The sequence below is a fragment of the Nicotiana tabacum genome, chromosome 7 (assembly GCF_000715075.1).
Source record: "Nicotiana tabacum cultivar K326 chromosome 7, ASM71507v2, whole genome shotgun sequence".
NCBI lineage: Eukaryota > Viridiplantae > Streptophyta > Magnoliopsida > Solanales > Solanaceae > Nicotiana > Nicotiana tabacum.
In genome coordinates, this window is record NC_134086.1 from 10,052,867 (window position 1) to 10,070,666 (window position 17,800).

Sequence of the window (17,800 nt, forward strand, 5' to 3'; positions counted from 1 at the left end):
CAACGAATGTTTGAAATAATTCCTTGCCTCACCCTGAGATGAGAGGAAAGGTCGATTTGACTCGAATCCTGGACCTGGTCTTGAATCATACACCGGTTAATAATACGATGGGGGAAGTTTTTCCTTTTTCATCAATGCTGGCCTAGACGAGGCTCATCCATGCCCAATCCCAATCTAAGATTTCAATTTTTTCGTATTTTCGCAGTAACATTCTTCCATGGACCTAAGTTCCAAAATATGAAAGAAACAAACGTTTACACGCTCTACCATTCCGTCGATTCTGTTCCACTTAATCCCTCTTTTATGACCACATATCTTTCCGGCTAAGGAATGAAAAAGTTTCTCCTATTACATGAATCCAATTTTTATTCTAGCCTATATTCCAAGCAACAAATACCATGAAAATTTTAAAAACATTAAAAGATATTTTTTCCGTTTCATTGTATTCTATCTTAGATCACAATAAATCTGTACAAGATTTATGCATTTAATATTTTATTTTTTCTTTTTTGGGTTAAATGCATATAATATTTTCAAGTATATATAAGTACAAATGTTCAACTTCTCTTGTTGCAAGAATTTCAAAGGTATTATGAAAATAAATTGCTCTATGAAGAAAACTATCTTATTTTTATTCTTGTTGTCCCTCACTCACCTTGAAGTCACAAAAGCTAATTTTATTTCACAAAGGACATATCATGTCTATATTGCTAGTGCTCTTCCAAAAAATACTAAGGCATTGGAATTTCGTTGTAAATCTAAAGAGGATGATCTTGGAATTCACAAACTTCTTTCAGGGCAAAGTTGGAATTTTTCATTTCATGAGAATATAATTCGATCTACTCTTTTTTATTGTAATTTTGGGTGGGGTTCAAAATAAAAAACTTTTAATGTATTTGATGATGCAATAACATATATTAAACAAGCAAAAGGAGATCAGACTGACATATGTTATTGGTGGTAAAGTCAGATGGTTTTTACTTAGCCAACATGGTTAACCTCCCCAATGGGCTTTAACCAAATACTACAATTAGTGATAATTAATATAATCCTTTGATCATTTTTATTTGGTTACATTGACAAAATTAAAAGAATTTTCCATCTATTGTTGCATCTTGTTCCTATGGTCTTTTTTTTTGGTAATTAAACTTTTTGTATTAACCACCAACGTAACATTTACAAATCTGAGCAAATCATCCTAGGGTCTCTTTGTCCCTCTTAATTCTAATGAGTTAACATATGGTTATTTACGTTGGTTCGACTTAGTCCATCAAGAGAATTATTGTGGCAGCCTAGTGCATAAGGCATCAGCAAAGGCGGATCTAAGCTTTTAGTTCTATGAATTCAGCATTTAAAGTTAGAGGTTCATATTTACTATTAAATTAATTTTAGTAATTTTTTACATAAATTTATGTTACGCATCGAAAAAACTGGGTTCAGTTGAACCTGATAGTTCTATGATGCATCCGTCCTTGAGTATCGAGACATTAAAAAAAGAGCAACCATGAAAAAAGGGCTTGATAGCGATAAACTTGAGGGACAAAAGGAACCATTGGAACAATAAGGAGAGAGCTATCACTTAAGCAACGGATACCATGAAAGAGTTTATATTCCTTAATAATGAACAAGTACACGAGGTATATGTAAGATGTATAACTATATATAAAGACTAGCTACTTTTACATTAAAGATATACAAAATATACAAAATAAATTCATCAAAGATGAATTAACTAATATTACTTTTGCATAGAAAACCAGTCTACACTTCAAAATTTTCAATTCCAAGCAAGAAGACACTCCATTGTAGGTAACAATTCTTGCACCTCACCTTTCTTGATTTTTTGAAGTTCTTTAGCAACATCAATCATATTTGGCCTATCTTCACCAACTTTTTGAGCACATTTCAAAGCCAAATTCAAAAAAACCTTCAGTTTCTTTTGTTCGACTTGCAAAATCTTGGAATCAATAAGATTATCATCTAACTTATTGTTCTCGACACATTTTGATGCATAATTCTCCAAAGAAACCAAACCATAATCTTCAGTATAATATTTTCCCTCATGATTAACCCTAATTTCTTTCCCACTTAACAACATAAGCAAAAATAACCCAAAACTAAATACATCTGATTTTAATGTAACATTACTAGACCATACATATTCAGGATCTAAATATCCAATTGTCCCTATTAAATCATCTTGTACTTTTACTTTACCAATTGGAAGTGGTATACAACATTCAAAATTATACAATTTTACAACACCATTTTGGTCCAAAATTACATTGCTAGAAGTTAAATTCCTATGTATAACTGGTGTTGGAAATTCAGTATGTAGATAAAGAATTACACTTGCAACATCTATAGCAATTTTCACTCTTTTTTCCCATGTCAAAAAATTTTCACAAAAAGGTGAGAAAAATTTAAAAAGATAATTAAATTGTGAATATTCATAAACTAAAGCTACCCTTTCAAATTCTAAACAGTAGCCTATTATTTTAAGGACATTTTTATGGTAACTCATTTCAGAAGATATTACTATGTCACGTATGACATGGTCGTGACGATCCATTTTCTTTTTTCTCTCGTATTTTTTTACTAATAATTTTTTCTCATTAAAATTACCTTTGTATAAATAGGGGCCAACACTTTCTTGAAATCCATTTGTTGAAGAAATGATTTCTTCTGCAGTGAAGCTTCTGAGGGGGATTTTTTGTTGGCCATAATTGCAAAAAGAAAGCTGCTCTTTTAGTAATGCACTTCCATTTATGAAGTAATGTAGAGATTTTTCATTGTTTTCTTTTTTATTTTCCTTTTTTGAAAGTAAAAAAGGAAGTTTTTTGCCTAGATTGTTCATTGAAATGGAGAATTGAAGAAGTTTTTTTTTTGGAATAAAATTGTGAGAATTAGTTGAGGGATATTGAAAGTATAGATCGTTTGGTCAAAGATGAAAACGTGTGAAAGTTTAGGCTGAAATATTGGAGAAAAAAGAGAAGAAGAAGAAGAACAGAAGCAACTGGTTGTATATTTTTGCTAAATAACGCGTTTTTATTGGCGTTTAGGCTACACACCAAAAGGTCAAAAAGGAAAGGGATCTTTACACTAATAGCTGCTAGATTTTAGGGTGTGTTCATGGAAAATAAATGATTTTATCACTTATCTTTTCTTGTTTGATTGGTGAATGAAAAATATTTTTTGGAAAATATTTTCTAATGTGTGGTTAGAGAGTAGAAAATATTTTTTTAGGAAAATATTTTTTTAGAAATTTTTTTATGCTACTCTCCCCCCCCCCCCCCCCCCCCAAGTCTCTAAAAATTCATACAAACCCAAAGAAACTAATGTGCTACTTTACTTTTTTAATACAAAAAATAAAGTTGAAGTTTGTGCTCCATAACTAAAAAGAAAAATACACTTTGTTTGGTTGAAAAAGAAAGTACTCTTTCTACAACATGAAAATAAAGTACTCATTTTATTGGAAAAAAAAAAAGAAAATACTTTTTCTACATCATGAAAAGAAAATATTTTTTTGTTGAAATGAAAAAAAAAATACTTTTTTTTACATGAAAAGAAAGTATCTTTTTGTTAAAATGGAAAAAATATTTTTTTATATCATGAAAAAAATAATATTTATTTGTTGAAATGAAAAAAAATCTATCTATAACATGAAAGGAAAGTGTTGTTAATAATATTTATATTTAGGGTGAGGGGTGGGATGGGTAGGTGGAGTTAGGGTTGGGGTTGGGGTTGGCGTTGGGGTGGGTTGGTGGGGATGAGGAATAGGATGAGGAAGGTTGAGAAGGAGTTTTGAAAAATGTTTTCTCTTCTCTTGATAGGGAAAACATTTTCCTCCAATTGGAGGAAAATGAATTCATGAGGAAAATATTTTCCAAAATATTTAGGCCAACCAAACATGAAAAAATTGGAAAACATTTTCCGAAAAATGCCTTCGGACCAAACACACCCTTATTGTCTTTTTTCTAGCTGATATCTGTAGATTATATACGGCTATACAAGAATTGTATTTTACGCGGTAAAATTGGTTAGTAAAAATGGGACGAATGAGGAGGTGACACATTGAGCTGAAGACAGGTAGGATATGAGTCAGCAAGTAGTTGATACTGGTAGCAAACATATGAACAGTGCTGGGTAAATTCTGAAGATAAAGTAATTGATAATAAAGATTTGAAGAATTGATATCGGATAGCATTCAATGAATAGCTATTATAGAGAATGTCTGCATTTATAGCCAACTGTTATCCAGCCATCAATGACGGTCTTGTTCTCATTCAAGAGGAGCTTGATTTGGGGATCTTATCTCCTTGATTAGAGCTATACATAGGAGAATTAGTATCCATCGGTAGGACACGGAACATTTTGTATATAAAAGCTTGAATCAGCCCTCACTCTATAACATTATTCTTTTACCTTGTTCTTAATATTGTTCTCACTTTTGCTATCGGAGAAGTAAAATTTGTAGTCAGGCTTATATTTCCTTTAAGTTCATTTTATAATTTTATTTATGTTTTTATTTATTTCATATTTTCGGATCAAATTAATTTACGTGTCTATAAATCATGCCATAAATTTAAAAGTACCATTTTAAGGGTAAACATGTATATAAATTATATTTCCGCTAGCTATATTCAGTTTAATTCTCTAAAAGAGGGAAAATAGAAAAGGTAAGAAAATTGAAAAAGACTGATTCTCTCCAAAGTCATCAAGTTCGGTGAAACTAGCTCTTAATTTTACACATGATCACTAAAATTTATCTGTTATAACTATAAAAATAATATTATTATTTTGTGCAATTATAAAAAAGTACACTACTTGTGAATAACTTTGGAAAATACAAATGAGGTCAAAGTTTCAGCATCAAATTTATGATACATTATTTTAGATTAATATTGTGTGGTCCAAGAAAACCAAGAGAACCAACCAACAAGGAGCCCGTTTGGATGGGCTTATATTAAGTGATTTTTAAGCCAAAATAGTTTTTAAGTCATAAGTTAGGAATTCTAGCTTTTGGCTTATTTTGTCATTTTAGCTTAAAAACAAGTGCTTAAAAATACTTTTTTACTCTAACCAAATACTACAAAATGGATTAAAAATTATTTTGGCTTAAAAGCACTTAAAATAAGCGAATCCAAACGGGCATAAGAATTGGGAACCGCAGATTGTTATCTTAATTTTGGCAAATCAATTGATTTAAAATCAGATTACCATAATCCACAATTATGTCTAAAGTTACGTAATCTTTTATTCTGTTCTTTCCAGTAAATACAGATGGAAAATGTTTTATTCTCGTATAAACACTGAACATAATCTACATAACAAGCATTAGCCGAACTAAATTTTTTACTAAGGAGAATCAAACTATTAAAAAGTAAATAACGAAAAAGTCAAGTGGATTCAAAAACTCCCGTTGATCCTTTATATCATCCATTTAAAGTTGGTCATGCTTATTGGAAAAAATATTTAATAGCAATAATCATAAGAAGTAGCTCTACTCCCTCGGTATAGGGGTAAGGTCTGCCGTCTGCGTACACATTACCCTTCCCAGACCTCATTAGTAGAATTTTATTGGGTCGTTGTTATTGTTGTTGTTGTAGTTATTGTTGTTGTTGTTGTTGTTGTTGTAATCATAAGAATAATGAGTATTTGGTTAAATTATCCTTATCTTTTCCTTAACTAAGTAATTGTAACGACCTGGCCGGTCGTTTCATAAGTTACCGCTCCGTTTCCTCCATTTCTGCTTCTTATTGTCTTGTTCAGCTGTATCATGTGTTATCAGGTTGGTTGGTTCGGGTTCGGAGAGGTTTTGGTAAGGTTTGAGACACTTAGTCTCTTTTGAGTAGGCTTAAGTTGGAAAAGTCAACCGGATGTTGACTTATGTGAAAAAGGGCTCGGATATGAATTCCGACTTCGGGAGGTGATTTGGAACTTAGAAACGTGATCGGAATGTATTTTGAAGGTCCGGAGTAGATATAGGCTTGAATTGGCGAAATTGGAATTTTGGCGTTTTCCGGTTGATAGGTGAGATTTTGATATAGGGGTCGGAATGAAATTCTGGAAGTTGGAGTAGGTCCATTGTGTCATTTATGACGTGTGTGCAAAATTTCAGGTCATTTGGACAAGGTTTGATAGACCTTTTGATCGAAAGCGGAATTTGGAAGTTTTTGGAATTCTTAGGCTTGAATCCGATATAAATTTGGTGTTTTGATGTTGTTTTGAGCGTTCCGAAGGTTGGAACAAGTTTGAATGAGGTTATGGGATATGTTGGCATATTTGGTTGAGGTCCTGTGGGCCTCGGGTGAGTTCCGGGTGGTTGAACGGATCATTTCATGTTGGGAAAAGTAGCAGTTTTTGTTGGTATTTTGTTGCAGGTATTTTGCACTTCGCAATCGCGTAGAGGGGATCGCGATCGCGCAAGCTAATTCGGGGCAGGGGTGAAGTTGGTCTATGCATTCAACGGAGAGGAGGTCGTGATCGCGGATGTTTGAGAAGTTGTTCTTCGCGAACGCATGGCCAGAGTCGTGGTCGCGTAGAAGAAGGCGGGCTGGTGTGCAGTGGAGGTGATTGCTAAATGTGACCGCATGAGGCGAGACGCGATCGCGTAGGTTTGGGTGATTAAGCTTCGCGAACGCGAGGGGATATTCGCGATCGCGTAAGGTAAATTCTGGGCCAGCGAAGTTTGTGCTCCGCTGTCACGACCCAAGCCGATGGGTCGAGACGGGCACCCGGTACCTTACTCAACCGAGCACAAACATAATATATCTTTTCATGTCATACTATCATAGATAACTGAGCCGGAAGGTGTCCATGAGATAAGTAGAATACAACATGTGATACTAACTTATGCATAAGACATACGACCTATAAGATCAAAATAACCACTCGTATACTGAACATAGGCCGACAAGGCCATACAATCTTTTAAGTACATGACATCTGTCTACAAGCCTCTAAGAATACATAATTTTTATAAAGGTCGGGACAGAGTCCCGCCATACCAAACAATACACATCTAACTCATACTGACCAAACAAGCAACTCCGAAGCAAATGGAGCGCACCAACATCTTCCGCTTAGCTGATAGCCTACTTGGAGGGCTCTCGACCTGTCTATCAGGACCTAGGGGCATGAAACACAACGTCCCCAGGAAAAAAGGGACGTCGGTACGAATAATGTACTGAGTATGTAAGGCACATAAATAAGTACATAACAAACATGGAGGAAATATAGAGTAAATGACTCCACCTGTAAGTCAGAATAACTTTGTAAATCATGAAATAATTATAGTATCATGCATATGCGTATGAAGGTCATGTCGTGCATAGATACATGTTTCATAACATCATCAGCCTCTGAGAGCATCCCATCATATCATCTTGGCCACTGTGGGCAAATACATCAACATATCAGCTGCTCAGGTGGTGGTGCGTATATAACGCCATAACCTTTCCTATATCTCATATACGCATATATACATACATATATATGCGTATATAACGCCATCTGGTCATGAGTCAATGTACACAAATGCAATGCAAGAAAAGTACGTTAATAAAATCTTTCAGAATACCATAAGAGCATTTTGACTTTAAGTAATATCATGAAGTAAACTTTTTTAACTTACGTATTTTTCTGAGACCCATGAACAGAGGATAAAATAATAGGACACATGGGAACTCAAGAACGTAGGCATTTCTAATACTTCTATGAATCGAGTCATTTGTGGAAGTTGTGCATTTACTCGTTCGTTTGTATCGTATGGATCATGCCAAAAGAAAAAAGGGATAGTGTTAACATACCTGAGCCGATTCTCTTGACAATCCCTCTAACATACGTCAATTACGTCAACACAGAACAAGTCGTACAGAAAATTTGAAGCAACAACGTTGCCATGCTGCAACGATAAATTAGCTGAAATTTTTCCTCAAACAATTGCCAGTAGAGTTTTGCACTTAAAAAGTCTTGGTGGAATCTCTTTCTTTAAGAGATGGAAAATAGTATTATTATGTAAGGAATTGGCTGAAAACACTTAGCCAAAAACGTTACCTTTTTCAATCCTTTCTTAAGAAATTCCAAATTTTAATCCTTACTTTAAGGTAGGCCTCACCTAACTAGTGACTAAGCCACATAATAAACATAAGTTTGACACATCTCAATCCCAATTCAAGAGTCATCACTTGTTTTTAAATGGGCTGCCACGTTTCAAGATGTAACATCTATCCAAATATTTGGAGTAATTATTCACTAATTACTTGATTAACTTGTTAATCTCCCATTAACCAATAATTAACTAATTACCACATACTTAAGAATTATCTCCACTCACTTAAAATACTACTTACTTTTAACATACCTTATACGCCTTATTATCATGGTCATGTGGTAGCTTGTATGGTACTAGTCCATAAATATCGAGTATTTTAGCTCGGGCCGTATTTTATCCAACATGTCAAACTTGGACAAATTTTTTTTTTTTTTTGACTTGCTCCCCTATTTACCTTCACAAATTTACTAATCACTTGTGAAATAGCATAATCCTTATAATCCCCAAATAATCTTTTACTTGGACTGATGACAATTACCTTACGACAAATTCAACGTACAATACTATAGGGTGCAACATCATCGGAACTTAATACTGCGAAGCGTAACATCACCGTAATATAATACTGTTAGGTGCAACATTGTCGTAACTTAATACTGCGAAGTGTAATATCATCGTAATGTAATACCGCAAAGCGTAACATCATCATAATATAATACTGCAGGACGTAACATCTTCGTAATATTGTGGGGTGTAACATTATTCCCCCCTTTTTGGAACATTCGTCCTCGAATGTTGATTGATGCTCTTATCATTTTCATAACTTATAGCTCTTGTGAATACCTTAATACTCTCTTTGCTATTTAAGCAATTGTTCTATGAATAAATCCAAAGGCCAGAGCATTCCCCCCTTTAGGCCTCTTTCCCACGCCATGAATTGTGATCAAATTCCTTTCAATCTCGTAACTATGGCTGCGTTCTATCATGCATCATGTACGACTCTGACCTTGTAAGTGCGCTTATGCATCTCTTCTTTCCTTTTTCCTTCATTTTTTTGCCATTACTGAAGTTCTTCGCTCGTTATTTTGTCTAACTTACAAATACTACTATATCTTATTTCATAGACCTGGTTATCCATCCGTATGACTTTACTGTATCTAAGTAGGTCATACTATACCATAACTCTTACCTCGATTTTTCGTTACTGAGGTCTGCTACCAAATTCCAGGTTACTTTCATTGCTTATCCAATATGTACAAATCTATGGCCTTTAATGCTTCCACATTACTGTTCATCTTAAGACTGATGGCCCAATCTCATCTCGTACTTTTTAACTTTTACCCATCCATTGTTGATTCACCTCAATGTTGATCTACAATCGTCCATTGATAACTTGAAATTTCTTACATAATATATTGTCACTAGGGCTTACGTTTCATCATGGAACACCTAGAGTAATTTCCATAATCGTATTTCATAGTATCCCAATGTGATTCACCTTATGGGGGTATCCTAATTTCGTGTCGCCAACAAAATCTTTTCTCCTTCTCTTTTTTTTTTGAAATCATTATTCAAACGAAGGCCCAAACATCATCCTTTATTTGTCACAATTATACCCTCATTTTATTACTAGGTCAGCATTTCATTCTTTCTAAATGCTATTAATCTTACACTCCTTTGAGTTCATTCAGGCTATACTGAACTTTCAATAACTTAGAGAAACCATTATCTCTCTTGTTATTATGGATTTAATCATGAGGACTTATCCATTCTCGTCACCTTTTCACTTGTCTTTCCTCATCCTTACTCATGTTTTCTTAAAACTTATTCGCTCTACCACACTTTAGCTTGCGACCTATGCATATCCATTTATATTACTCGCATCTTTCCTTCAACTTGCTTGCACCATAGATTTTCTTATATTATTTTGGAACGTCAAGCGAGACATCACATCGTCTCCAACTCTTCTCTACTCTCTTAACTAGATCTCTTAGTACTTAGAAACTATAGGCTGGAAGACATGTTGCTGACGATGCCGCTATTATTCCCAGTTATTGGATTCCCGTGCTTATAACCTTCTATCCGAAGTATGGATTATTCACAACCTTCTGCATTTGAGTATGTCGTACGTTGTTCACCTTTACCTTACTTACTTAGAATCCCACATCATATCTTCTATCTCTTTCATAACCTCCCTTCCACATAGGTATGATTCACACCACAATTTGAAGCTCTATTATAATACTACAATCCGATGGGAGCTTCATACTGACTTCTTATTACTAGCTTTATCATAGAGCCATTATAGACTATGGTTGTTGTACTATCTTTCTCGTACCTCTGATTTTAAGGGAGATCCTGCAATGTTCTCGATCACGATGTTTCTAATTTTCTGGGTCCAATAATTGGACTCCTGATTACTTAGTTGATGTAACTCTTTAGTTTTCTCTTCTCTCTGATCAACCTTTATATAGGCTTAAGCTATCTTCCGATTTGTGGTTCATGTTATTAGTTATCCTGTTCAACCTTCCATGGGCTTGAGAAATATGGATGATACAACCCTTTAAATTAACATAAACTAAAGTAACATAGTCTCTAAACTAGGTAAGCCTAACATAAACTAAAGTAACATTGATGCTAACTAACTTTAAATTAACCAACTCTGAATAAACTAAAAATTCCCAAAGCTGGTGGTACAAGTCACAAGCCTATCTAAGAGTAATTACACAAAATAATACATTACTGACCCGAAACAAAGGAGCAAATGGAAATAAATACAAGTGAAGGTGACTCCAAGACCTGCGAACGCTGTAGCAGGTTTACCTTCAGTCTCCACCGCGACGACCCACACAGCTACTATCAATCCACCTGGATCTGTACACAAAAATGTACAGAAGTGCAATATGAGCACACCACGGCGGTGCCCAGTAAGTATCAAGGCTAACCCTGGTGGGGTAGTGACGAGGAACAGTCAGGACACCTACTGGTCAAATAAAATTAACAGGATATTATAATAAAACATCAAGATAAAGATAACGAAGTAATATCAACTGCGAAGAGAAAATCCAAGTACAAACAGTATAAACAATAAAAGGAGAACACGGATAGTAACGAACGAAAATCAAGTAAATAAGATAACCCAAGCAATTCAACACTAACATAACACAGACAGAGACAAGTAAGAATGCATCCAATTAAAGAAAACAATGTCAACTCAATCAATCACATCATGTCTAATACACCATCCCGATCATTTCAATCTTCAATTTCTCATATCATAATCTCAACTTTTGAACTTTCAGCACATATGGCACCTTGTGCCCATATATTTTTCATCTCACTCTTGACAACAAAATCCACATGATATACAATACAAAATGTCCTTACAAATGCACTTAAGATGTTCAGGAAGTCCTATTTATATAATACAAATTAAATTACAATTTCTAAATAAATTTGGAAAAATCGGCGAGAAAAGATGAAGTTGTTTTTAGAAATCATTCGAGTAAGAAAGTACCCCTTCCAATTTAAAATACAACCTCGGAAGAATTATTACCTTTAATAGGGGAGTTAGTGACTTAAAACTTAGTAGAAATTCCTTTTTAAGAAAAATACAACCTCAGACGGTTTAAGGCAATTTAACTGAGTAACTAAATGAATTGAAGATGAAACAATTATTGAAATTTGAAGTATTGAAAAATATGATGTGGTCCTTCACAAAGGATCACATCGGTAAAGGAATCTGAGCAGTTAGAATACTTGAATTGGTAAAAACAACTAAACATAGCAAACCGAATGTGCACGACACCAAAATCCAATTACTAACAAGGATAATGAAATCAAACACAGAATTTCACTTTCATTTCATATCTTGTTGCAGGCGTACAACCCGATCCCGTTTCACATGTCTTGTTGCAGGCGTGCAACCCACTCCCATTTCATATATCTCGTTGCAGGCGTGCAACCCGCTCCCATTTCATATATCTCGTTGCAGGCGTGCAACCTGATCCCATTTCATATATCTCGTTGCAGGCGTGCAACCCGCTCCCATTTCATATATCTCGTTGCAGGCATGAAACCCGATTCCATTTCATATATCTTGTTGCAGGCGTGCAACCCGCTCCCGTTTAAAAATCATCATCAATCATAAAAGAATCCCGACAAGGGAACAAAAGTGTAACAACAACGTCCCGACAAGGGAGACAATATCATAAATAATAATATCTCGGCAAGGGAGACAATATCGTAAACAATAACATCTCGGCAAGGGAACAATAGTATAACAACAATATCCCGACAAGGGAAACAATATGTACATAATAAGAGTCACGAAAACACCAAGAAGCACGATAACCTCAATAAACAACAAGACATAATAAGCACGTGATAATTACACCGGTAACTACAACAATTGGACGTGTAACACATTTGCACGAACTCATAGAGGAACTCACAATCAAGAAGTATCAAAACAATAAGGAAGACAATCACTTCAATTAAGGCAATTAAGGGTCAATGTAACACGTAAGAATTAAAGGAGAGCTAACAACGTCATATGGAGCATATAGAGGCAATTTAAGAAATTAGGAAACACAATCATAACGAGATACTTTCCACATAAGGACCTAAGAACCCTAGAGGCAAATTTTCCACAAATAAGTCCGAGCACACACTCGTCACCTCGCATGCATGGACTACAATTATTAGCATAGAAGACTCAATTTCTAAGGGGAAGTCCCCCACACAAGGTTAGGCAAGATACTTACCTCAAGGACGACAAACCGATACTATAAAATGCACTTCTCGGGTGAAAAATCTTCCGGACGGCTCAAATCTAACCAAATTAACTTCAAAACACAAATAAATCACATAAGAAACTATTCTGGATCATAAAGTCTCAATCTTTAACAAAATCTAAAAATTGGTCCGAAAATTGACCTCCAAGCCTGCGCCTCGGAACCCGACAAATTTTACAAAATCCGAATGCTCATTCCAATATGAGTTCAACCATACAAAATCTATTGAATTCTGATACCATTTGGCCCCTCAAATCACGATTTTTTATTTTAGGAGTTTTCTTAAAAAACCAACATTTTACTCAACCCAAATCACAATTTAAATGATAAAAATAAAGACAAATTCATGGAATATAATCAATTCTAGGTGAAGAACACTTACCCAATCGTTTTTCTTGAAAAACCTATAAAGAATCACACAGAACCGAGCTCTAAAACTCCAAAAATGTTTAAAATGGCCTAACCCTCGATTTGGAAAACTTATATTCTGCCCAGATATTTAAGCATCGCGAACGAGGAGGAAGTATCGCATTCGCGAAGAAGAAAAATGAAGGCTTCCCAGTTGTGCTTCGCGAACGCGACAACACACACGAGAACGCGAAGAAGGAAAATATTATGGCCCGAGATTTCTCTTCGCGAACACTTGAACTAGTACACGAACACGAAGAGTGGAATTGCATAGCTATGCGAACGCGTGAGGAGGACGCGAACGCGATGAGGGATGAAGCATAGCTTCGCGAACGTGAGGAGTGTTATGTGGACTCGAAGAAGAATTTCCAGGTGGTCAGCTGCAAAGCTTCGTGAATGCGAAAGGTTTTCGCGATCGCAAAAGAGGATACCAAAAGCAGAAAACAACAGTTCAAAAACAAGAGAAAATGACCCGTACCCCACCCAAAACACACCCAAGGCCCCCGGGACCCCGTCCAAACACACAAACAAGTCATATAACCTAACACGGACTCGCTCGAGGTTTCAAATCATATCAAACAACATCGAAACATCGAATCACATCAAGAATCGAACTTAGGAACTTCCAAACCTTCTAACTTCCAAAACTCGTGCCGAAACCTATCAAATCAACCCGGAATGACGCCAAATTTTGCAGACAAGTCAAAATGACATAACAGATCAGTTCCAACTCTCGAAATCACATTTCGACCCAGATATCACAAAAATCAACTATGAGTCAAACTTCTCCATTTTTCCAAACTTCAACTTTACCAAATTTCGCCGAAACGCCTCAAATTACCCTATGGACCTCCAAATCCGAATCCGGACGTGCGCCTAAGTCCAAAATCATCATACGAAGCTGTTGAGATCATCCACGACCCGTTCCGTGTCTGTTTACCCAAAAGTCCAATTCCAGTCAAATTCTCACCGTTTAAACTTCCAAAACTAGTTTCCTTCTTCCAATTTGACTCAGAATCATCCGTTAACTGAATTCAACCATGAACGCAAGTCAATACACATATTATGAAGCTGCTCGAGACCTCAAACTGCTGAACTGGGCGCAATTGCTCAAAATGACCAATCGGGTCGTTACAACTAGGCTCAATTATTTCTTTTAACGTAAACCAGAAACTTCTACGGCTGTATATGTTTCATGTATAAGACTCTAAACCCTTAAATGAGTTCATAACGTAACCTGTTGATACCCAATATACATTTTAGAATGGAATCAGTCCAAGTAGTATACCTTTAAAATAGCACATATATGCATATATAAGCATGCACAAAGTTTTTATAATTTTCCTATATTTTTAAAGGCTTTAAATTGATTTATTTCTTCCCCTTTTACTTATAAAATTTCTAATAATTATCCCTCAAATTAGTTATTGTGGTAATTTAGCCATCTAAACCCTATATTTATGCCAAAATAGTGCTTAAATAATTTTTGTGCATTTTTTATAATTGCATTTATATTTTTAAAGCCAATTTGCATATAATTGCAATATTAGTCCTATTAATGTATAATTATATTTATATATATAAAATGATCTTCTATATTTTTAAAATGTTAAATATCTATTTTAAATCATTTTAGTACACGAAATTATTTTTAGAAATTATCTATTATTTATTATAAATTATATAGGGTTAAATTGGCTATTTAAAACTTAGCCAAATTGTATTTCAATTTTAGCCTCAATTCAACCTAATACCCCAACCCAATTTAAGATCTAGTTACCCGACCCAAGCCCTAAATAGACGTACCCGACCCAAAACTCATCAGATCCTGGCCGTTGATCTTTCAAGTCAATGGCCCATATTTGTTCTTTCCTTTTTAATTCCAAACGACCTCCTAACCCTAACCATTTCTCCACATCCGCCTCCCTAAAATCCCCTTTACCCTCAAAACACTCTCAACCTAACCCTAATCTTCAACCGTCGACCTCCCATATCCGGCCATCTCCGGTGACCTCTCATCGTCTCCTAAGCCTCCAATGGCTTCTCTCATGCCATGCTTGCCTTCCCTAAGGACTTCAAGGGCCCAGGCCATGTCGACTTACATCTAGGGTTCATCTCCTCCCTGTCCTTCGCTATTCCAGTGTGATTTCAATCAAAATCATTCTATATTTTCTACGATCCTTGGATTTCTGGACAGGTTTCTTCATCTCTATATGGGTTCTTTCGAAACCCTAATTTCTCTTCTATACCTCTTAGATCTGTACAGATTTGGGACGATTTGAGTTTGTGTCTTGAATGTTTCACACTATCCTCGAGGTTCTTTACAAGAATCATGTGATTTCAAGTGTTTTTCGTCTTCTTCTAAAACTAGGGTTTTCGGAACTTCTTTTTAAAACCTTATTTAACTGATTCTTTGTGTTTAAACTTCTATTTCTTGCATATCTTGACTGGTTCTATGAGTTTACTACATCTTTAACTCATCTATGTTGAAAGCCCTAATTTTTAGGGGTTCTTCGTTTGGTTCTGTGTATCTGCATGTCGGACCAGTTCTCTTTTTTGAGTTTCTGTGATTTCTCGTGACTATCTTGCCTTGATATGATTCTACTAAGTTTCTTAGCTTAAATTTACACTGATTCTATATGCTTGTGTCCATCTTGACAGTTCAAGACTTGCCTTTTTCTCATTGAATCAGTATTGTTTAACTTTCATGTTTGCTAGAGTTGTATATCGATTCTTGACTATCCATGTCTTACGTTATTTATATGCTAAACACTGACTCGTGACTTTCTCTTTGAGTGATTCTGAATTCCCTGTTTCTTGGTCTGATTTGAACACTTTTCTTTAAACCTTCGATTCCTATCTTTTTACTCAATTTGATTGATTCCCTTACCTTGGCTGCATTGGTACTTGATTCTTACTGACTATCTCCTTAATTAGAGTTTTTATGAACCTAGCCTACTTGTTTACTCTAATTGGTTCTGAGTTCCATAATTACTATACAATTGTGATTCTTGCCTTATTTTACCTAGTTTCGAACTTCTATATATATGCCCTCTCATTAACAGTCAACACATACATTAGTTCAATAACTCTCTCTTACACTTAAAAGCTCTCTGCTCTTTCTTGTTACTTGCTACTTTTACTGAACTAGCCGCATGTAAGCCAAGGCTAGTTATTGCACTACACCTGCTCTATACTCTGTGTTTGCTCTCCTTAACTGGTATGTCCTAATTCAATTTCAAGTCCAAAACCCTATGTGTTCTATTACTTCTTTAGTTCATTGATTTCTAGTCTTGTTCCTGCTTGCTATTTGGCTGTTCAACGTGTAACTAGCATGTCTGAATCATTGTTTAACCTAGCATGCCTAAACTACACTACTTAATCACTAACATATATGAATTCTGTCCTGTTTAACTTGCAATTAGTATGTCTAAGGATCTGCCTATTGCTTTATCTAGCATGTCTCAACCTGAGTTGTCCTATGTATGTCAGCATGTTTTGATCAATCTGTTTACTTAGACTTTGGTTTAATCTGTTTTGCTAAGTAGTCTAATATCTCTAAGTAACTCTGTTTCTCTGTTTAATTTGTCCAGTGTAGTATGTTTCCACATGGTTGTTCTGTGATTCATGCTCTATGTCTCTATTTTTAAGTTGTATGACTAATTCCTTAATCCTATAAAACTCTAGAAAAGCTTCTGTGCTCTTATTGTTATGTGCTTCACTATGACATTGATGTGTTCTGTATGTCCCCAATTCCCACTACCCCTGTGTGAATTCTGTTGTTAAGTGATGCTGAACCTATTTGTCCTATAGCCAGCCTGTTTGCTTGCTGATTTCTTGTAAAAATGTTTACATTATTTTCAAACTGTTTTACTACTGATCCATCCATATTTTCAGAAAACTTCTTTAATTATTGAATCAATCCGGTACTGTTTTCTTGTCAAAACCTTTTCAAAATTATGTCAAGCACTCTCACTCTACTCTTAAGTCATTAAGTTTTTCCCCTCCAGTGTGTGATTGCCTTGGGATCCCTATGAGATCCCTCTAAACTTTGATGCACTGGAGCTGGCCCTTCCATACTGCACTTACCCAGTTTTGGTTATAAAGTCTAGGTGTGAGCACTGCCCGGGATCCTTGTGATCCTTAGGGAACTCTGATGCACCTAGACAATGATATTATTTATGGAATTTGGCATTTGAGGCTATTGGAGGTTTGGGAAATCATTTGGGCCTGTGTCAGGCTCCCTATAGTGTAACTTCTTCTTTTACTTTATCTATTTATGTAATGCATTCATCTGGTTTGTAATAATTATTTGTAAACAAATATTGGAGTGATTAGTGGAAAGGGGTGGGTAGTTATATATCTGTGGGGTAATATAGGTAGAAATCATGCCTATAGGATTTTATACTTGTTGTGTTTGCCTTACCATGCTAGAAATCATGCCTATAGGGTTTAAGTGGTTCCAATAATAGAAATCATTTCTATAGGTTTAAAAATCAACTTCATAAGCAGATACCATACTTATAGAATGTGATCAGGT

At 35.3% G+C, this 17,800-nt stretch overlaps 1 protein-coding gene across 1 annotated transcript; it reads right to left on the reverse strand.

Moving 5' to 3' along the window:
- Positions 1–1,589: 1,589 nt before the first annotated feature.
- On the reverse strand, positions 1,590–2,998 carry LOC142182507 (non-functional pseudokinase ZED1-like). Its single transcript, XM_075256753.1, has one exon. It carries the CDS (start codon positions 2,855–2,857, stop codon positions 1,778–1,780), a length of 1,080 nt encoding a protein of 359 aa, XP_075112854.1. The 5' UTR covers positions 2,858–2,998; the 3' UTR covers positions 1,590–1,777.
- Between the last annotated feature and the right edge of the window lie 14,802 nt (positions 2,999–17,800).

What these genes read in the sequence shown, in the direction of transcription:
- LOC142182507 (XM_075256753.1), bottom strand. Translation starts at nt 2,857, where the DNA reads ATGAACAATCTAGGCAAAAAACTTCCTTTTTTACTTTCAAAAAAGGAA.